Source organism: Cervus elaphus, chromosome X (genome assembly GCF_910594005.1).
Source record: "Cervus elaphus chromosome X, mCerEla1.1, whole genome shotgun sequence".
NCBI lineage: Eukaryota > Metazoa > Chordata > Mammalia > Artiodactyla > Cervidae > Cervus > Cervus elaphus.
This window is the reverse complement of record NC_057848.1, coordinates 114,751,961-114,775,610: the sequence shown is the minus strand read 5'-3', so window position 1 is coordinate 114,775,610 and position 23,650 is coordinate 114,751,961. Positions and strand designations below refer to the sequence as shown.

The 23,650-nt window shown below is 39.3% G+C and overlaps 1 protein-coding gene across 2 annotated transcripts in view; it reads left to right on the top strand.

The window, feature by feature from the left end:
* The window catches only part of AR (androgen receptor), a 191,121-nt gene that overhangs the window by 90,058 nt on the left and 77,413 nt on the right, over nucleotides 1–23,650 (top strand). For both annotated transcript variants that reach the window (XM_043895534.1, XM_043895533.1), the window contains exon 2: nucleotides 18,870–19,021. In XM_043895534.1, the coding sequence (XP_043751469.1) occupies nucleotides 18,870–19,021 (152 nt within the window). The remainder of the gene's footprint in view (nucleotides 1–18,869; nucleotides 19,022–23,650) is intronic.

Below are 23,650 nucleotides of genomic sequence, written 5' to 3'. Positions count from 1 at the left end.
TGCAATGTACTGTGTTACTGTGTGTATGTATGCTCAGCTGTGTATGATCTTTGTGATCCCATGGACTGTAGCCCACCAAGTTCCTCTGTCCATGGAATTTTGTAAGCAAGAGTATTGGCGAGAGTTGCTGTTTACTACTCCAGAGGATCTTCTTGACCCAGGGATTGAACCAGCATCTTTTGTGTCTCCTGCATTTGCAGGCAGATTCTTTACCACTGTGCCACCTGGGAAACAATGTGATGTAAATGTTATATAAATTGTTGTACATATAGTGTAAAGTCTATATAAGTGATTTCCAGCATGCAGCAAATTCAGGTTTTTCTCTTTGGAACTTTCTGGAATTTTTTAAAGAATATTTTTGAGCTGTAGTTGGTTGAACCTGTGGGTGCAACTCTGCAGATATGGAAGGTCAACTGTATTGCTAAGTAGCTATTCAAGGGATTATGATTTATCAGTGAATAAGGCCACTGGTATAAACTATGGGGAGTTCTGAGAACTCTTAAGAAGAGGAGTTAGAGAAACAAATATTTTAGACAGGATTTCTCTGTGATCCAGTGTATTTTGTGGATTGGAGAGCATCAGACAGTAGGCAGAAAGACTTGAGTAAGAGCTGCAGTTATTTTGAAGGTTGGTTTGTGTGTGTGTGTGTGTGTGTGTGGCAGGGTATGATTTAGATAGTAAAATTAGCAGATAGTAGTTACTGATGACTGGATAGGGATAGTACATGTGATACAATGAGGAAGTGTATTACATTAAATACAAGATGACTTGCAGTTTTCTGGGTTAAATCATTGGAGACTACTATCCCCTGTGAGAAACTGTGGTCTAATAATTGATCTTGGAGTTAGAGAGACCTGAGTTCAAACCTTAAAACCATCATTTACTGTCTATGGGTCTTTGGCAGCATGTGTTAGCTCTTATTATTGTGCCATATGTTGGGATAGTATACTGGATTGAGATGAGGTGGGGAATTTTTATTCTCTGCCAATGACCCCCTCTCCCCACAATCGAAATCAGCATTTTAGGTTGGGGAGCAAAGCACTTTACCAAGTGTCAAGTTAATACCTAGCCTTGTCTTGCCTTGGGGCAGGCCTTGTTCTTTGTGTGTTTTAGAGAGCAGGGTAAGACCGGTTGCTGGTGAGTGTCTCAATGAAGCTGTTTGCCTGGAGCTTGTAGGTTCTTTTGGCCAACATGAAATGTCTAACCTTGGATTTCCTGATTGTGAACTGAGCTTGGAATCTCATCAGCATTTCATTCCTCCCCATGTTGTGCCTGCTCTCACAGTGCTATCTCCCTTCTTTGGGTTTCTGAAGCCCTCAGACACTGCTGAACATTTTCACATTTCTTAAGCTACATTGTATTTTCCCTGCCTCAGACCAAGTCACAAAAGTACTTTAAAGATAAAGTTAGTTTTTTCAGTGCTTTCATAAGTTTTTCACAAAGGATAGCAGTGACTCCTTCTTCTCTGCCTTAACCAGTAGTGTCTGACAGAGTAGGAGGCAGTGTGGTATATTTCAGAGCTCACTGAACTGGGAGTTAGATGTCCTGAACTCTAGTCCTGAGGAGAAGTTGTGATGGTATGGGGAAATTGGGGATAAATGACCTTTTAAGTGTTCCAGGCCTTTTTCCATGTTATCTGACATTTGTCACAAAACTCCTTTGAGGCTGGTATATTGTTTTCCCCATTTTGTAGATAGTGAAACTGATGGTTGGGCATTAGGTTCATTTTGTGCCCAACATGACATAGCTAGTGATCAGTTGTGTGTGTGTGTGTGTGTGTGTGTGTGTGTGTGTGAGTGTGTGTGTGTTTGGTCAGTCTTACAGTCGTGTCTGACTCTTTGCAAGTCTATGGACTGTAGTCCGCCAGGCTCCTCTGCCCATGGAATTTTCCAGGCAAGAATATTGAAGTGGCTTGCCATTTCATACTCTAGAGGCTCTTCCTGACCCAGGGATCAAACCCACATCTCTTGCATCTTCTGCATTAACAGGCAGAGTCTTTACCACTGCACCACCTGATAAGCCCCAGTGATGAGTAATAGATTCAAATCCAAGTTTCTGGGCCCCCAAAGCCTTTCTTTCTTTCTTTCTTTCTCTTGTGACACTGCAACTTACTATAAAACATCATTTACTCTGAGCTTTTCAAAAAAAATTTTGTAAAATGGGTGCTGTAACCTTTGCTCTGTACAATGATAAATCTTGTAAAACAAGATTTAGGATATGGGACAGCAGTATTTGTATCTTTGTGTCTTTAATGTATTCTAAGTGCCTCTCACAGTGCCTGCCACATTGTAGCGTGTGTGTCTGTGTGTGCTAAGTTGCTTCAGTTATGTCTGACTCTTTGCTATCCTATGGACTATAGCCTGACAGGCTCCTCTGTCCATGGGATTCTCCAGGCAAAATACAGAAGTGGGTTGTCATTTCCTTTTCCAGCCACAGAGTAGAACACTCAATAAATATTTGCTGATTCTTCCTAATAAGAATAAGGTAGTTTCATAATGGATGAAATACATTTTGGGAGCTGCTATACTGTTTAATGCTATTACCATTTATTCGAAGGGTTCTGGAATATAGCTGTGTGACTGATGTTGGTCATTATATAGATTTTTCATAGGTTGACTATTCTAGATCCTAGGTCCTATGAAAACTCAGTGTGCAGAATGTTACTAAAAATATTGTTCTACATCAGAATTCTGGCATAGGAATCATAATATTTGGGTTCTAGTCTCAGGCCCAGCTCTGAAAATATTCTCCAGGTCAGTTCTCTGTAATTTCTCAGCCCCCAAATTTTCTCCCTGAACCATAAGGGAGTTAAACTACAACAGGGAGTTTCAGCCTTGATTGGAAATTAAATTAATTTGAGGAGCTTTGAAAAATTTGGGTTCCCAGACTCCACCCTAGTTAAATTAAATCAAAATTGGGATTGTGGGGAGATGCATTGGCATATCCATTGCATGGGAAACTCCTCTAGCAATTTTACTGTGTACCCAAGGATGAGAAACACTGGACTAGATGATCTCTCAGAGCCATCCAGCCCTGACAGTCACTGAGATGCAGTGCCATATAATAGTATGGTGAACAAAGTATAGGTTTTGAAGTTAGTCAGATATGCATTCAAGTCCTGACTTTTCTACTTTACTAGCTGTGTGATCTTGAAGAAATTGTCCAATGCCTCTGGCTCTTCATTTTAAAATATATTCTACATATCCTGCAGTAGTGGTTGTGGTGATTATGCACTTTCAACAGTGCTTAACACACAGTATGCCTTCAGTAAATAATACTTTTAGTATCAGATTTCAAATGGAGGCTATGAGGAAAATATTGGTCTAGTAATATTTGACAGGTAAATTAAAATCAAGTTGTTTTCTCATTTTCTGCCTTCTTGGCAATGGATTCTGGAAACAAAGAATGTGGAAACAGCTCTCAGCCCTCAGATTTGATGACACTGCAGAAAGGAATCTGGCTAGTTCTTATGTGACCAATTGGCTCTGACGGCTCAGACGCCATTGGGAAGATTTTGGCTCACAGAATACAGCAGATGTAACTTGGGAATTATAAGGACATGACTGTAGTAAGGATTCAGTGTTCAGCCCCATTTCTGAGAGTGATTTATGGGGAAAAGGACAGCCTTGACATTTTGGTGGGGTACACTGATTTAAAAAAAAATGTGTTGCTGTCTTAGCATGCTCGTCAGTGATAAAAACTGCAGGAAAATGGAAATCACAAGTAGGCCTATAACTGCCTGGTGCATAGTGACATATTTTTCTATTCATCATTGTGCATTGTGCAAAGCAGTCTCTGAATGTCAGGTTTGAGACTTGAGTATGCATTAGAGCTATGGGCATCTGATCTATTCTAGAGTAACTGATGAATATGTAAAACATATAGCTTGGTTAGTAATTGCATTTAGTAAATAGTGGGCTTTACTCCCTAAACCCCTCAGGCAACACACACATTTTCTGATTCTATAGTAATCACCATCTTGGCCCCTTTTATAGTTATTTATCTTGCTATATCTTGCATTGATCATTCAGATACTTGTCATGGACCAAAATGAGCCCATGAAAGCTATTAAAGGACAGGGGCTGTGTCTTTCTCATCTTCATGTAACCACCATTTAGCAGAGCTCTCTTCATAATATATGAATGTTATGAATTTTTGAATGGATGAATGAAAAGTATTAACAACTTCTTACCCCTTTTCTGATGTATGATGAGGATTAATGTGTGTGTATTGGGGGAGGGGTGATTCCTGTATCACATGAAATATAAACTGACTTGGAAAACAAGGCTTTAAGAATGGTAAAGTGAATACTGCCATAAATCTACTCTTTTTTAAAATCAACATACACACTAGAAAAAATTGTGAAAATTAACTTTTCCAGAATTCTGGAAAGGAAAAATGACTTGCAACTAATCCGAGGAACATTTATTCAAGTAAATCTGCTGTATGTTCTCTGATCATAATAGAAGTAACTAGGTATCACTACCAGAAGGAAAGATGTGAAACACAATCCTAAATAAACAATGGGTCAAACAAAAAAAAAATCACATCAGAAATAAGAAAATACTTGAGGTAAATGAAGCAAAATTGTAACATTACTAAACTTATGGGATACACATATGCTAAAGCAGTATTTAAAGAGAAATTTATAGCTATGAATGCCTATTTCTAAGGTCTGAATATTTTTATCCCCACATAAACCCATAGGTTGAAATCCTAACGCCCTATATGATGGTATTAGAAGTTGAGACCTTTAGGAAATGCTAAGTATATGAGCGTGGCACCCACATTGAGTGAATTTAGTGCTCTTACAAAAGGCCCCAGAGAGCTTACTTGCCCTTCTGCCATTTCGTAAAGGAAATCAGTCCTGAATATTCATTGAAGGACTGATGCTGAAGCTGAAGCTCCAATAATTTGGCCACCTGATGAGAAGAGCCAACTCATTGGAAAAGACCCTGATGCTGGGAAAAATAGAAGGCAGGAGGAGAAGGGGGATGACAGAGGACAAGATGATTGGATAGCATCACCGATTCAATGAACATGAGTTTGAGCAAGCTTTGGAAGTTGGCGAAGTACAGGGAGGTTTGGCATGCTGTGGGGTTGCAGAGTTGGACATGACTGAGCAACTGAACTGAACTGAACTGATTACCAATCCTTCACAAACCCTTCCAAAAAATACAAGTGAAAACACTTCCTCCAAAATTCTGTGATTCTCCAAAACCAAAGATATCACACACACACACATACATACACACACAAACTAGAGATCACTTTAGAGCATAGATTTAAAAAAAAGATCCTCAACAAAATAATAGCAAACCAGCATCAAATAAAGAGCAGTATAGTGACCAAGTAGGGTTTATATAAAGAATGTAAAATTGAGATTTATCTCAGGAAGGTAAGGTTAGAAAATCAACTAATAAATATAATGCACTATATTTAAGAGAACAAAGGCATCATGATCATCTCAATAGATGCTGAAAATAATTGGAAAAATCTCTAATACTTTTTCATGATTAAATTAGTAACAAACAGGTAAAAGTAAAAATCTTGCTCTGATAATGGATATCTATGAAAAACCAGCAGCTATCATAAATATGGGGATTCCCTGGTGGCTCAGTGGTAAAGAATCCTCCTTCCATGCAGGAGCCACAGGAGATGCGGGTTTGATGCTGGGTCAGGAAGATCCCCTAGAGTAGGGCATAGCAACCCACTCCACTATTCTTACCTGGAGAATCCCATGGACAGAGGAGCCTTCCAGGCTATAGTCCACAGGGTCTCAAAGAGCAGACACGACTGAAGTGACTTAGCACGCATGCATGCATCATATTTAAGAGTGAAAGAATGAAAGATTTCCCTGTAAGAGCAAATCGAGGCAAGGATGTTCACTGTCACCATTTCTATTCACCAGTGTAGTAGAGAATGCAGCCAGGGGAAATAGACAAGGAAAAGAAAGTAAAAATCATCCAGATTGTAGAGGAAGTAAGAAAAATATTTTTATTAAGATGACAAATTTCTAGAAAGATTCAACCTGACAAGAATGAATCAAAAGGAAATAAATAGTTTGCACAGATCAATGACTAGAAGTGAAAGGGAGTTTGTAATAAAAGCAAAAATCTTCCAGCAAACAAAATCAGGACTGGAGGACTTCATAAGTGAATTCCTACAAACATAAAAGGAAAAATTAATACCTATTGTTTTCAAAATATTACAGAAAAAATTGAAGAGGATGAAAGACACCCAAATTCATTCTAGGAGGCCACCTTTACACTGATTCCAAAAAACAGACAAAGACACTATAAAAAAGAAAGTTCAGTTCAGTTCAATAGCTCAGTCATGTCCAACACTTGGCAACCCCATGGACTACAGCAGGCCAGGGTTAGGATGGAATGGTTGTATTTCCTTGCAGGGACTCTCAAGAGTCTACTCCAACATCACAATTCAAAAGTTTCAGTTCTTCAAGTTCAGCTTTCTTTATGGTCCAACTCTAACATCCATACATGACTCCTATAAAAACCATAGCTTTGACTAGATGGATGTTTGTCGGCAAGGTAATGTCTCTGTTTTTTAATATGCTGTCAAGGTTGGTCATAGTTTTTCTTCCAAAGAACAAAGTCTTTTAATTTCATAGGTACAGTCACCATGTGCAGTGGCTTTGGAGCCCAAGAAAATAAAGTCTCTCACTGTTTCCATTATTTTCCCATCTACTTGCCATGAAGTGATGGGACTGGATGCCATGATCTTCATTTCTTGAATGTTGAGTTTTAAGCCAACTTTTTCACTCTCCTCTTTCATTTTCATCAAGAGGCTCTTCAGTTCCTCTTTGCTTTCTGGCATAAGGGTTGTGTCATCTGCATGTCTGAGGCTATTGATATTTCTCCTGGCAATCTTGAGTCCAGCTTGTGCTTCATCCAGCCTAGTATTTCGCGTGATGTAAGTTAAATAAGCAGGGTGACAATATATAGCCTTGATGGACTCCTTTCCCAATATGGAACCAGTCTGTTGTTCCATGTCTGGTTCTAACTGTTGTTTCTTGACTTACATATAGATTTCTCAGTAGGCACATAGTGTGAACTTATATTCTCATCTCTTGAAGACTTCCGCAGTTTGTTGGGATCCACACAGTCAAAGGCTTTGCTGTAGTCAACAAAGCAAAAGTAGATATATTTCTGTAATTTGCTTTTTTCTGTGATCTAGCAGATGTTGGCAATTTGATCTCTGGTTCTTCTGCCTTTTCTAAATCCAGCTTGAACATCTGGAAGTTCATGGTTCACATACTGTTGAAGCCTGGCTTGGAGAATTTTGAGCATTACTTTGCTGGTGTGTGAGATGAGTGCAACTGTGCAGTAGTTTGACCATTCTTTGGCATTGTATTTCTTTGGGATCAGAATGAAAACTGACCTTTTCCAGTCCTGTGGCCACGGCTGAATTTTCCAAATTTCCTGGCATTTTGAATGCAGCACTTTTAACAGTATCATCTTTTAGAATTTGAAATAGCTCAGCTGAGAATTCCATCACCTCCACTAGCTTTGTTCTTAGTGATGCTTCCTAAGGCCCACTTGACTTTGGACTCCAGGATGTCTGGCTATAGGTGAGTGTTCACACCATCTTGGTTATCTGGGTCGTGAAGATCTTTTTTATACAGTTTTTCTGTGTAATCTTGCCACCTCTTCATAATATCTTCTGCTTCTCTTAGGTCCATGCCATTTCTGTCCTTTATTGTGCCCATCTTTGCATGAAATATTCCCTTGGTATCTCTAATTTTCTTGAAAACATCTCTAGTCTTTCCATTCTCTTCTTTTCCTCTATTTCTTTGCATTGATCACTGAAGAAGGCTTTCTTATCTCTCCTTGCTATTCTTGGAACTCTGCATTCAAGTGGGTATATCTTTCCTTTTCTCTTTTACCTTTAGCTTCTCTTCTTTTCTCAGCTATTTGTAAGCCCTCTTCAAACAACCATTTTGCCTTTATGCATTTCTTTTTCTTGGGGATGCTCTTGATAAGTCTCCTCTGCAATGTCCTGAACCTCCATCCATAGTTATCCTGGTACTCTGTCTATCAGATCTGATCACTTGAATCTATGTGTCACTTCCACTGTATAATAGTAAGGGATTTGATTTAGGTCATACCTGAATGGTCTAGTGGTTTTCCAATCTTCAGTTTAAGTCTGAATTTGGCAATAAGGGGTTCATGATCTGAACCACATTCAGCTCCTGTGCTTGTTTTTGCTGACTGTATAGAGCTTCTCCATCTTTGGCTGCAAAGAATATAATCAATCTGCTTTTGGTATTGGCCATATGGTGAATTCCATGTGTAGAGTCGTCTCTTGTGTTTTTGGAAGAGGGTGTTTGCTATAACCAATGTCTTCTTTTGGCACAACTCTGTTGGTCTTTACCATGCTTCATTTTCTACTCCAAGGCCAAAGTTGCCTGTTACTCCAGATATCTCTTGACTTCCTACTTTTGCATTCCATCCCCTATGGTGCAAAGGGCATATTTCTTCAGTGTTAATTCTAGAAGTTCTTATTGGTCTTTATAGAACCATTAAACTTCAGCTTCTTCAGCATTAGTGGTTGGGACATAGACTTGGATTACTCTGATACTGAATGATTTGCCTTGGAAACAAACAGAGATCATTCTGTCATTTTTGAAATTGCACCCAAGCATTGCATTTTGGACTCTTGTTGACTGTGAGGGCGACTGTATTTCTTCTAAGGGATTATTGCCCACAGTAGTAGATATAATGTTCATCTGAATTAAATTCACCCATTCAAGTCCATTTTTTTCACCGATTCCTAAAATATCAATGCTCACTTTTGCCATCTCCTGTTTGACCACTTCCAATTTACCTTGATTCATGGACATAACATTTCAGATTCCTATGCAATATTGTTCTTTACAGCATCAGACGTTACTTCCATCACCTGGATCTTTTAGCATTCATTTGTTTGGGACTTTTCGTGTTTTCTGGACCTTAGTGTCCTTTTTCCTTTCCCTAGTTAGGGAAGTTTTCAGCTTTTTTTTTTTTTTTTCCAAATAAGCTATATGCCCATTTATCTTTGTCTTCTCCTTCTGGAATCCCTATAATGTTATTGGTAGTATGCTTTATGTTTTCCCATACATCTTTTAAACTTTTCTCATTTAAATATTTAAATTTAAATTATTTTTTTTATCTTCGGCCTGGATGATTTCCACTAGTTTATATTCCAATTTGGTGATTCATTCCTTTGTACCACCTAATCTATGGTTGATTCCTTCTAATCTTTGTTTTAGTTGTATTCTTCAGCTCCGTTTGATTTTTCTCTATATTTTCTATATCTTTTTTAAAATTCTGTTTAACCATTTTTTCCCAAAGTTCATCGAGCACCTTTATTATCATTACCTTGAACTCGTTTTTGGATATATTGTTTATCTCCACTTCACTTAGTTCATTATTTGAGGTTTTGTCTTGTTCCTTCATTTGGAATATATTCTGTCTCTTCATTTTACCTAATTTTCTGTTTCTATTCTGTTTATTAAGCAGATCAGTTATTGTGTTTCACATTCTTGGTGAAGTGATCTAATATAGAGAATGTTCTATGAGACCCAGCAGCACTTCCCCTCTGTTCATCAGAGAAATATGTTCTGATGGTGCCCCCTTATATATGTGTGTGCCCTTCTGTTGTGACAAGGCTGACTACTGTGGGAATGCTGGTAGGTGTGGTTGATTTCTAGCTTGGTTGGCTGCCAGGCCCTCCTTTGTGCAGTGGCTGCCAGCATGATGGTAGGTGGGGCTATATCCTGACTCAGCTGGCAGTGTGCCCAAAGGCTTCCTGGGGCTAGCGCCAACCCCTGATAGGCAGAGCTTGGCCCTGGTATGGCTGGCTTCACATCCTATGAGGTTCCAAGCCTGGTAGCAGCTTGTGGATGGGGAGGGCTGAGGCTTGGTGCAGCTTGTTTTGTGGCCCCAGGAGTCTTGGTGCTGGTACTAACAGGCTGGTGTGTGGAGTTGGGTTCTGGTGTGAGAAGATTTAGCATTGTTAAGATGGTAATACTTTCCATGGATTCAAGGAATGTTTCTCAAAATCCCAACTGTCTTCTCAGCAATGATGTAAGCTGCTTTACCTCCAAAATATCATGGAATCTTCATGGCAGTCTTGTGAGTTCCGTATTTCTTTATACATTTTTCACATGAAGAAATTTAAGCAAAATTATTTGTTCAGTGACTTATTATAAAATGGCAAAAATGACCATGAAAACCATATGTTCTACCTGTTTACTTTCCCACTTCAACAAAAAGCATCACTAAAGAGAATTTGAAAGATATAACATAAGCTCATGTAATACTTTTAAAAGAAACCATGACTGTTTTCTTGAACAGATATTCATCAAATTTCAAATCTCAGGCTGTCAGGGAAAAAGAGGCTTACTACTGAAATATCCATTATACCCTCACAAAAGTAGGTTCAAGCCATCTGTGAAGAGAAAATAACTTTGAACTCTTTGATTTTTATCTTAGAAATTCATGTAAAGTTTTCATTATATTCCACAATGTCATTAATAAAAACATTTTAATGACTCCACATGAGGAAAAATATGATGCTCTGTAAAGATATTTGGTGGTTTCCTAAATCCTTTCTTGTTTGAAAAGTACAGAGGAATACATAAAAAATGATACAGCTTCGCATATATAGCCTTTTGCTCTTCTCTCTCCATCTGTATTTGCTGTTTCTTAAAAACACTGTATGGGATTTCCCTGGTGGCTCAGATGGAAAAGAATCTGCCTGCAGTGCAGGAGACCCAGGTTCAGTCCCTGGGTTGGGAAGATCCCCTGGAGATTGGAATGGCAACCCACTCCATTATTCTTGCCTGGAGAATTCCATGGACAGAGGAACCTGGCAGACTACAGTCCATGGGGTCTCAAAGAGTCAGTCATGACTGAGCTAGACTAACACTTTCACTAAAAACACTGTATAGCCAAGAATGATGGTCCTTTTTATTTTAAGACTATAAGAGATTTCATTTTTTATGGCATGACACAAGGTAATGCGCCCTAGATTTACAATGCAGCCACCATATGACAGGCATAGAGGGAAGGGGTTAACATTTATTATTCAATGTAAGTCTCACAAAAGCCCTAAGGGTAGAAAATATCCTCACTTTTTAGATGAGGCAAGTTGATCTCAGAGAGCCTAATTACTAGGCCCAAGGTTCAGTGGTAGAGGCAAGGTTTTAAGCTAGGTCTGGCTTGCTCAAAAGCCCTACCGATTTTACATTCTCTCCCAAACAGGTAAGACTGGTCTGTGACTTTTACATTTTATCCTGGTTCCATAGTCATTGAGGATCTTTGCTTACATTAGTCAGACTCCTTAAGGTATCTAAAGTATCCTCAAGTCTGAGAGACAAAGAGAAAGAAAGAGAGAGAAAGACAGGGAGACAGAGAGAGATCCAGAGAGATAGAGAAGGAGTGAGAAAGAAAGGGAGAGAGACACAGAGAGGGAGAGAGAGAGAGAGAGACTGAGATTATAACTGGGTGCTAAGGGTTTCTGAGCCCAACTTTCTCATGGTTGAGCTGGCGTTTGTAAGCCTATTGCTGCTAAGTCACTTCAGTCGTGTCTGACTCTGTGCAACCCCATCCCTGGGGTTCTCCAGGCAAGAATACTGGAGTGGGGTGCCATTGCCTTCTCCGTTGTAAGCCTATAGCTTCTAGTAATCCACTTTCATTTAATTAATTGTGAAACCATTGGAGAAAAGCAAGTCATGCTCTTGTTTGGAAAATTTCCATTTTATGTGGCAGGGCTTTTGTTTCAGACTTCATAAAACTGAATGCCGAGCATTGGGATAATAAGTGAGCACATAACCCAGGGGAGGTGGGAAAAAACACAATGTTGTGTGAAAATTCTGCACTTACTTATTCTCAAAGGAAACCTCTGCTGTGCTTCCAGTTAGAGTTATTTAGGGATGTGTTAGAAATTTCAGAGGTTGTTCTTTTAGTCTTTTTTTTAAAATTGTGTTATGTTATAGCTATACAAAGGAATACACGTAACATTCAAGTTACTTATATAGTATGATAATAAAACAACGTTCATGAACTCCAATTAAGGAATGAGAACATTAACATTTTTATTTTCTCCAACCTAACCCTTGGACCTAGAATGGTGCTTAATATGTAGTGGGTGCTTAATACATGTTTTTTACTGAATGCACAAATCAGTTTGTACCTCCTTTCATTATATCATTACCGCCTCAGGGATAACCACTATGCTATATTTGGGGTTTATTACTCCCTGACATTTTTATGTTTTTCACATATATATTCCCAAATTACATATTGTTTGCTTTTACTTCTTTTTAAACTTTATCCAATTGAATCATATTGTATGTAGGCTATTATGAGTTATGGTTTTTCCTGCAACATTAGCTTGTGAAAATTCACCTGTTTGTAGATGTATTCTGTTCCTTGTCATTACTGAATTGTATTTCATTGAATGAATATTATATAATTTATTCATTCTTTCTCCTATATCTTTTCTGCTTCTATAAACAAAGCTGCAATGTCCATTTCTGCACATACCTCCTGGTACAAATGTGCATGAGTTTCTCTAGAATACAAATATGGGAGAGGGACTGCAATCGGAATTTTCATTTCCAGTGCCAGAAGATCAGTCCATGAGACAGAATAGCAGTGTGCCCTTTGTCAGGGTCAGTGGGAATCCTGTCCAAATAATTTTGCCAGAGAGAGGAGGTGGGAGGTTGGCAGATACTGGCATGGTAAGGTCATATCTCAGGCCTCTAGCCAAAGTGGGTTGTAATTAAGAAAAATTCAAATTGTAAAATTGCCTTCATTATTTCTCCTCCTCTTCCACATCCTTTAAAGTTTTTCTTATTTTTTTACATTTTAAATTTATTTAATTTTAATTGAAGGGGAATTGTTTTACATTATTGTGTTGCTTTCTACCACACTTAAACGTGAATCAGCCATCAGTTCAGTTCAGTCATGCAGTCATGTCCAACTCTTCGCGACCCCATGGACTGCAGCATGCCAGGCTTCCCTGTCCATCACCAACTTCCAGAGCTTGCTCAAATTCATGTCCTTCGAGTTGGTGATGCCATCCAACCATCTTATCCTCTGTCATCCCATTCTCCTCCTGCCTTCAATCTTTCCCAGCATCAGGACCTTTTCCAATGAGTCAGTTCTTCGCATCAGGTGGCCAAAGTGTTGGAGTTTCAGCTTCAGCATCAGTCCTTCCAATGAACACCCAGGACTGATCTCCTTTAGGATGGACTGGTTGGATCTCCTTGCAGTTCAAAGGACTCTCAAGAGTCTTCTCCAACACCACAGTTCAAGAGCATCAATTCTTCAGCACTCAGCTTTCTTTAAAGTCCAACTCTCACTTCCATACATGACTACTGGAAAAACAATAGCTTTAACTAGAAAGGCCTTTGTTGGCAGACTGCTTTTTAATATGCTGTCTAGGTTGGTCTCATAGCTTTTCTTCCAAGGAGCGAGCATCTTTTAATTTCATGGTTGCAATCACAATCTGCAGTGATTTTGGAGCCCAAGAAAATAGTCTTGTCACTGTTTCCCCATCTATTTGCCATGAAGTGATTGGACCAGATGCCATGATCTTTGCTTTTTGAATGTTGAGTTTTAAGCCAGCTTTTTCACTCTCCTCTTTCAATTTCACCAAGAGGCTCTTTAGTTCTTCTTCGCTTTCTGCCATAAGGGTGGTATCATCTGCGTATTTGAGGTTATTGATATTTCTCTCAGCAGTCTCGATTCCAACTTGTGCTTCATCCAGCCCAGCATTTCGCATGATGTACTCTGCATATGTTAAATATGCAGTGTGACAATATACAGCCTTGACGTACTCCTTTCCCAGTGTGGAACCAGTCTGTTGTCCCATGTCCAGTTCTAACTGTTGCTTCTTGACCTGCATAGAGATTTCTCAGGAGGCAGGTAAGGTGGTCTGATACTCCCATCTCTTTAAGAATTTTCCAGAGCTTGTTGTGATCCACACAGTCAAAGGCTTTAACGTAGTCAATAAAGCAGAAGTAGATGCTTTTCTGGAACTCTCTTGCTTTCTCAGTGATCCAACAGATGTTGACAATTTGATCTCTGTTTCCTCTGCCTTTTCTAAATCCAGCTTGAACATCTGGAAGTTCACGGTTCACATACTGCTGAAGCTTGGCTTGGAGAATTTTGAGCATTATTTTACTAGTGTGTGAGATGAGTGCAGTTGTGCAGTAGGTTGAACATTCTTTGGCATTGTTTTTCTTTGGGATCGGAATGAAAACTGACCTTTTCTGGTCCTGTGGCCACTACTGAGTTTTCCAAATTTGCTGGCATATTGAGTGCAGCACTTTCACAGCATCATCTTTTAGGATTTGAAACAGCTCAAGTGGAATTCCATCACCTCCTCTAGCTTTGCTTGTAGTGATGCTTCCTAAGGCTCACTTGACTTTGCACTCCAGAATGTCTGGCTCTAGGTGAGTGATGACACCATCGTGGTTATCTGGGTCATGAAGATCTTTTTTGTATAGTTTTAGGTATATGTATGTCCCCTTCTTCTTCAACCTTCATCCCACCTCCTACCACCATCTCACTCCTCTAGATTGTCACAGAGCTCCAGGTTGAGTTCCCTGAGTCATACAGTAAATTCCCATTAGCTATCTATTTCACATATGGTAGTGTATATGTTTCCATGTTACTCTCTCCATACAACCCACCCTCTCCTTCCTCCCCACTTCCCTTTCCCGTAAGTCTATACTCTGTGTCTGCATCTCTATTGCTGCCCTGGAAACAGGTTCATCAGTACCAACTTTCTAGATTCCATATATATGTGTTAATATACGAGATTTGTTTTTCTCTTTCTGTCTTACTTCACTCTGTATTCTCTGCTCTAGATTCTTCCACCACATTAGAACTGACTCAAATGTGTTCCTTTTTATGGCTGAGTAATATTCAATTGTATATATGTACCACAGCTTCTTTATCCATAGCTATTTTTATGTGAGATGTATTTCATTATATTCATATCTTATGAATCAAGTGTTAGTTGCTCAGTCATGTTGGACTGTTTGCAACTCCAGGGACTGTAGCCCTATAGGCATCTCTGTCCATGGAATTCTCCAAGCAAGAGTACTGGAATGTGTAACCATTTCCTTCTCCAGAGGATCTTCCCGACCCAGGAATCAAACTTGGGTCTCCCACATTCTTGGCAGATTCTTTACTGTCTGAGCCACGAGGGAAGCCCCAATAATTAAAATGATGATTTTTTTTTTCAGTCTTGGAGTGTTGACTATAAATTTGATTGATTATTTTTAAAGTCTCTAAAAGGACCACTTATTTACTCTATGCAGGCTCCCATTTTGTTTATCTAATATTTAATTTTCAGTCATATAATGATAGCTACTGTCATTATTTTATATATACATAAATCTATATATGCATATATGTATATATACATGTATATACATATATTTTGTTTATCTAATATTTACTTTTCATTCATATAATAATAACTACTGTCATTTTATATATGTAAATATATGTATATATACATATATGCATATGTATATACATACATACATATATTTATACTTTTCAACTTGGACAAACTCTGGGAGATGGTGAGGGACAGGATAGTCTGGCGTGCTACAGTCCATGGAGTCATAAAGAGTTGGACACAAATTGGCAACTGAAAAACAACAACATACCTTTCAAAAAGCATTTCTATCTTTGAGGTACTTTCTCATCTGTAGCAGTACGCACTTTGCTTTATTATATCATCTGCTATGTAATTATACAGTTCTTTGCTTCCTGTCTTTCTTCTGTAGTAGATAGTAAGTTGCTTAGAGGCAAAGTTCATATCTTGATCATTAGTATATTCCCAACACCTAGACCTGTATCTCGTCCATAGGAGTTGAGTTGAATCTATCTACCTAATTTAGACCTTCAATTTCATAATATGGTTAGTCATTGGTTACAAATCTACACTTTGCAGTTGGACTTACCTAGGATGGCAACCTGGCATTTCCACTTACTAGAACAGTGATCTTGAACAAGTTTACTGAGTTTTCCTGAGCAGCAGCTTCCTCTCTTATAATATAGGGATGATACAGAACTACCTGGCAGAGTTGTTGGGAAGATTAAATGAGTTGATATATATGAAATCGCCTGGCATGTAAAGTACCTTAATATTACATGTCCTTCTGATTTTATTTGAACTGTTTTTATTTGTTATAGAAGTCATGAAATGTAAGAAGATGGATAATAAATAAACTTTTAAAAAGCGACAATTTTTACCCAAGGAAATGACATTTTTAGCCAAAGGAATGATGTTCTTAGGTTTTGGCTCATTCGTATGTGGGAACTGAGCTCTTATCCTGTGAAACGCATGGCCCTCCTAGCCTTAGTTTGGTGGATAGACTCCTGCTGCCTTGGGATGAATTATGGGGGCAAAGATAGGCCACCATAATCAGCTGCTGGGTTTGCATATCAGCAGAAGTTTCTGAGTGCTTTCTGTTGTATTTTGGCTGTGAATAAAGGCTAATATTTGTCTCTTAGAGATAAAGTGCTTGTCAAGTGTAGCCTGAGTGAAAGCCTTCTTTGCTCTTGCCCTGCCAAGGTTTCTCACTTAGGGTTGAGAGGAGCATAACATTTCATGCTTTGGGGGGGGATTCTGATGGTTGTGCTGAATATGATAACCAAACAGGCCTGGGTAGAAAGTGAGGGTGATTACTGAGAAGACAATAGGGTAATGGACACTGTGTTAGATTTGGAGTCAGAGATTCCTGTACTTGATTTCAAAAAGTTTTGTGCTTCTCCACTCTCAGTCTGAATTTCTTCATTTGATATAATAATAATAATAATAATAAATGTCTCACAGTGTTGTTTTGAGGAGTTGAAATCATGCAACACAACAAACAGGCTGTCATTAGAGCTTATTTTCCTTCCTCCTTGCCTTAGTAAGAAAGAAGTACTCATAAAAAATGGTGACTGACTCCAGGTCCATCCACATCACTAAAAATGAACCAATTTTGTTCCTTTTTATGGCTGAGTAATATTCCACTGTGTATATGTATCACAGGTTCTTTATCCACTCATCTGTTGATGGACATTTAGGTTGCTTCCATGTCCTGGCTATTGTAAATGGTGCTTCAGTAAACATTGGGGTACATGTGTGTTTTTGAATTATGACTTTCTCAGGGTATATGCCCAGTAGTGGGATTGCTGGGTCATATAGCAGCTATATATTCTTAGTTTTTTAAGGAACCTCCATACTCTTCTCCACAGTGGTTGTATCAATTTACATTCCCACCAACAGTGCAAGAGGGTTTTTGTTTTATCCACACTTTCCCCAGCCTTTGTTGTCATACAGAGTGGAATAAGTCAGAAAGAGAAAAACAAATATATATTAATGAATATGTATGGAATCTACAAAGATGGTACAGATGAACCTGTTTGCAGGGTAGGAATAGAGATGCAAACATAGAAAATGGGCATGTGGATACAGTGGGGTAGGGGAAGTTTGGATGGATTGGGAGAGTAGACTGACATGTATACACTACTATATGTAAAATAGCTAGCTAGTGGAAAGCTGCTGTATAGCACAGGGAGCTCAGCATGGTGCTCTGTGAGGACTTAGAGAAAGTGGGATGGGAGGAGGGAGGTTCAAAAGGGAAGGGATATATGTATTCTTATAGCTGATTTATTTTGTTGTATAGCATAAACTAACACCATATTATAAATTAATTATACTCAAATAAATAAGTAAAAGCAAAAAAAAGTAAATAAAATAGTGGTTGCATTCTTGTGGATAAGAGAATAGGCAGTTGTCACCTACCTGTGGCAGATTAACCTGGGAAACCACTTATGCTTTGTTTAATGATTAGACATAAGACATAGGAGAGAAAAAAAATTGACCTTTCAGTAGTATGAACCATATTCCCTTTATTTAAACTTGAATTTATTACTGTGGGAGACTAAGATCTACCTTTCCATTAAGGTTTTAGGATTGGGTTTCTGGCCCTCTCTTTCAGTCCACCTGGAAGGACACAGACACAGATCCTCTTGGAGATAGACAGTTAACTAGGTGACCTTTGAAGCTCTGTCTTAGCCCAAGGAACATGAGTATTCTAATGGCTAAGGGTTGGGAGTGTTGCCTGAAAGATTTCCAGCATCACTGTGTATTACTTAATTGCTACTTTATGTTATAGAATGGGGATGGGGAAATGTCCATGTTATCTATATAGACTCCTAAGGAAAGAAAGGGAATGGAAAAAAGAAGACTAGCATGAAAATACTAATCGTAATTCCTCACTTCTGTACTCATTACAAGAGGTTTTTATCCTTTTGGCTAATTTATACTTCTGTTCACACAAGTAGCTCAGTAGGATGGGTAATATTATTCCTACTTACAGATGAGAGTAAGGCTCAGAGAACTAGAACAAAGCACATCAAACTGCTTTGATGCTTAGTCTGGTATCACCATAGGTCTCCCTTTGGATAAGTAAGGTTTTAGGACTGAGTCCATACCATTTAATTACTCTGAAATTGTTTCATGACCATCACCTTAAGTTAGAGACATTTACCTCAGGTTTCTGCCTTCATCCGTCCCTCATGCAGACATAGCCCAAGGGATTGGCTGATTTCAGAAAACTTCTCAAATCCTTTCATAGGATCCAGAAGGGCCCTGTCCACGTGATAGAAAACCCTACAAAAATAATCCCTAGGAGAAGTACAAGGAAAATTCAGCTTCACACTGACTCTGTTAAGCAATAACTAATAATTTACACATGCAGTTTAATCCTGAAGATTCAGACTTCTACCTTCCTGTTTCTGCCAACTACTGACATGTGTTTCATTATTTCTCTTGGGTCTTTTCAGTTTGGAGACCACCAGGGACCATGTTCTGCCCATCGACTATTACTTTCCACCCCAGAAGACCTGCCTGATTTGTGGGGATGAAGCTTCTGGCTGTCACTATGGAGCTCTCACTTGTGGAAGCTGCAAAGTCTTTTTTAAAAGAGCCGCTGAAGGTAAAGGATCTTAGACACTCACTTTTCTCTCTCTTTCTCTTCTAAAAAGAGACACCAGTCTATCAGGACTCAGGATTTTATGATCTCTGGGACAAAGTCACTGGCAGTGTTGGTTCAAAAAACCTAAGAGCCTTAAAAAGTCAATTTTCATACTTGCTGGAACCCTGTCTTTGGCAGCCTTGTTAGTACAAGCAATGAAGGCAATGAAGTTGGTCCCAGCTGGTGCTTGGAGCTTGGTGGGTCCTAGGAACAAAAGAAAAAAATTAATGATTTGAAAAGATTTAATTTCCTCCTTGCTTGTGTTCCATTCTCCTGCATAGTGAGGGAAAAAATGTCCTTATTAGAGAGGTTAGAAGTGGAGAAATCCAGACCAAGTCCCCAGCCTGTACTCTGTGGTGAATACAAGACTATTCCTTAGTGAAGGCTTCCTGGCCTTGGCCCCAGAAAGGAAGTGTTCTCACTGTTCAGCAGACCATCAGTCTATGCACCTGCTCCCTCCTGCTGCTGCCTCTTTGGGTATCCAAAGTGATGAGAAACTTTTATTCTCTCCCTCGGACCCTGTCCAATAGCCCATAACCCTGAACTAAGTTGTATCTTATATTTGGCTAAGTGGCCTCAAAAACTGGCTCCTTAGTATTATTTAGCTTAAAATAATTAATATCTGCTTAGCCCCAAGAGGTGCTCAGGCTACATCTTACAGCAGGAAGACCTCCTACACTTCCAGACCTCCTATATATGCTATTGCCTCCTTCCTTCCCAGTCTCCCTAGGCTTAAGCCTCCTACCCATCCACTTCACTCCCCATTCTGTACTAAGTATTCCTTCTTGAAAGGACACTAATGAACAGCTTCTAGACAGAGATGCTCTGCTCTGGGAGCAAACTCAGTTGCTAAACACCAATATCTACTCCTGCCTCCACTTTTCACAAAGGAAGTACTTCCTGCCAAGACCTTTTTCTTCCTTCTCACTGCTCTAGAAATTTTAAGTCAGAACTGAAAGAGACAGTCTTTCCTTATATAAAGCTATAATCCCTGAGGAAAGTCTTAAAGGTGGCCATACCTTTCAGCAGGAATGTGGTGACATCCACCAGAGGATAGCAGAAGCACCACAGAGTTCTTGGCAACTAGAGAAAACTTAGAAAGCATGTGCCCTTTAACTGGTCTCCCTATTGACAGCCAATTGGAATGATGATTATCTTTTCACCATTTTGGCCAGGTGGAAGGAATACCTATAAAATGGAAACCTATTTTGTTTTCTTCTAGTTCCCCAGGCAATAGGAAGACAGATAGCATTTAGCATTAAAGAAAACATGCTGCATGTTCCACCCATTACCCTGAGTGGCACATTGCTACTGCTTAAACTGGGCAATATGAGGTCCAGTGCCCGAGTGCCCAGGCGTAGGCAGTTTGGAAAGAGACAGAGATCAGTGTCTTCGTTCCTTAAGAATACTCACAAAAGGATGGTTGTCAGAAAAGGAAATGAGGAGTAGTACCAAAGACTTCAGATCACCCCAACATCTCCAGTGAGAACCTGCCTCTTCATACCTTGGCTTCAGTTAGGCCCTGTCTATAGAGCAGAGAATGAACCATAGCACCCATCTAAAGCAGTATGTCAGTAAGCCCAGGCACCACGGTAATAGCAACTATATCCGATGGGAAAAGAGTTCAAGAAAGTAAGCAAAAAGCAAATTCAATAGTTAGATAGATTAGATTGTATTTGATGCTGCCTCTGGGTTTTAAAAATCTGGGTCACGATATTGTTGTTTTTGGAAAACTGTGTAAATGATCAACTATATTGTGAAAGGGAAGATTTTGCTGTCATAACATATTCCACATGGGAGCTTTCTACAGAAATTAGGGCTGAGGGAGGGAGGCGGGCAGAAGGGCAGCTGGCAGGGCTGCCTGGGAGGAGCTCTGCTATTATGTGGATCTTGGACTATTTGAAAACAAGGAAGCTGGGAGAGGGGTAATCACTCAAACTGCCAAGCATTTGGAAATCCAGCAAGGTCTCAAAATTCTTCAGACCCTAGAATCACTTGTTAGAGAAACTTGGTAATATTTTCTTTGAGAAAATGAGCCTCTGTGAGCTCATGGAGCCAAATGCTTTAAACTCTTTGAAATATTAAAATCTCCAGTGTGTTCATTACAAAACTATGGAGCCCATTGGTTCCTTTGGAATGTGAACCCCAGTTTCCAATCCTGAGCCCTTTGAGGGACAGGAGAAAGTGATTTAAAAAAACATGAAACAAAGCAAAAGGAAAAAAAACAATATTGGTGTTTTCTTTCACCTTTAAAGTTTGGTGACTGCAGTTTACTGCCATTATTACCTCTATTTGAAGGCAGGGGGCTGTCTTATTACCTGCAGAGAACATTTATTGATTTTTTTTCATTTTTACAATGCATCTTTATTGCCCAAATGGCCTTTCTAAAGGTGATTCTGAATCTGCCTGGTTGAAAATTGGAATTCCACCTGTCTTGGAGGGAGTGGGAGAACAAATCTTTTCTTCCTAATTTGTTTGTTGTTGTCAGTTAACTCAGATGGAGTATTCAGAGTGTTGATTACCACTTTATTCAAGGTTTCAGAAATCTCTGGACTGGGCACAGGTACAAGACTTAAAAGCCTGGCACGTCAGAAAAAAATCCATTTCTAGCTTTGGTAGTTCATAAACCATGAGGCTTTAATGCTGTCATTGGTGCAAGACTCAGCAAAGAGTCGATTGTAATCTAGCCAGGTTTTCCTGTTGAGGAAGAAGAGAAGAGAGCCTCACATTTTCTCATTGTCAGTATTGCTGGGAGTTTAGGGTGAGGGAGAGGCTAGTCAAGAATCTGCTTATTTTGGGATTAAAAAAATGATGATAAAAAAACAATTGTAGGCCACGGGGGTAAAAATCATTAAAAGCTGCTTGATGGAAACTTATTGAAAGAATGTGTGTATGTGCGTGTGTGTCTGTGTAAGTGCTGTTGAGAGGATGGTCTCTGTGTTTGAAACAAGCATGTAGAGAATTAGCTAATGATGGTGAGTGGGATGAATGGGAAGGTGAAAGGGGAAGGCATGTTGGATGCTATCAAAAAGACCGGGAAATCAAAGGAAGGTGATGTCCTTGAGCAGAGTAGGTGCTTGAAGGGGGTTTAGTTTTGTGACATTGGCTAAGAAAATTTCCCTGCTTGGACCTCAGTTTTCCCTGTCTGTAAAATAAGGGAGTTAAACTAAGATACTTTTAAAATGCCCTTTCAGCTTAGACTTATTGTGACAATTCTACAAATAACAAACACCATCACTGTTATTTCAGCATCAGCAAACATGTGCATTTATACCTATATGCACATTTGGTTTTGCCTTCCTAGAAGATGGTGAATCCTAGCTCCCGTCTCTTAAAAAAACACAATCTTCAGATGAGGATAGAGCCAGCTCAGAGAGTGCACTGTGGATGGGCTGAGTTAAAAGTCAGGACTCTAAGATTCCCTCTTCTCCCGGCACTATGACCATGGCTGGATAACTTCTTTTCTTTTCCATTTTCTCATCTGGAAAATCAGGATATGAATCCTCATCTCTACCTCATCATGTTTCAAAGAGGGTTAATTAATTCATCATGTGCATTATGTGCTCAAGAATTTACTATTTTTCAGACATTTTCTAGTAAAACATTGGAGATTGTACATCCATTTGTTTTGTACGCATGGAGCACTGTTTGGTACACATCATAAAATTGAAACTGTAGTTTACATTCTGAACTCAAAGAATTACACCATCCTCACTGATGTTTACAATATGTCCCAATTTAGTATCCTTGGCAAATTTTATGTAAGTGTGGCTTTGATTCTCTCTCTCTCTCCCCAGGTTTCTGTGAGGGAAGTAATGTAAGTGAACCCTCATTGAACTCTTTCTGTCCTTTAAATCTACTCTTTCCCACCTCAACTCATGTGGAATTGAATGTTACTTCTTGTTTGGAGTCTTGCAGAGAGTTTTTGGTGCATATCAGTGTCCTCTTCACTCCCTGACTTTAGGAGTAACATTTCCCAGGGGCAAGTTAGCTATGTTAGGAGGATCTAATTGCAACTTTGTGTGTGCATGCTAAGTCGCTTCAGTCCTGTCTGACTCTTTGTGACCCCATGGGCTGTAGTCTGCCAGGCTTCTCGGTCCACAGGATTCTCTGGGCAAGAATACTGGAGTGGGTTGCCATGCCCTACTCCAGAGGATCTTCCCTTCCCACGGATGGAACCCAAGTCTCTTATGTCTCCTGCATTGGCAGGCGGTTTTTTTCTTGTTTTTTTTTGTTTTTTTTTTTTTACCACTATCTCCACCTAGAAAGCCCTACTTGTAACTTCAAAAGGGCCTCCATCGGGTGTCTTTGGCCAAGAAGTTGACTGATTCTTATTGCACAAGTCTTAGAGATTTTTTTTCCACAAAGCTCATAGTATCTTTTATCTGACTCTGGTTTTTTAAAAATATCATAGCCAGACTTTAATTAGGGGTCAGCAAACATTTTTCTGTAAAAGGCCAGATAGTAATAGACTTTGTGGCCTATATAGTCTCTGATGCTATTATTCAATTCTGCCTTTGCAGCATAAAAACAGTCCTAGACAAAACTAACGGGTGTGGCTGTGCTCCAGTAAAACTTTATGGGCACTGA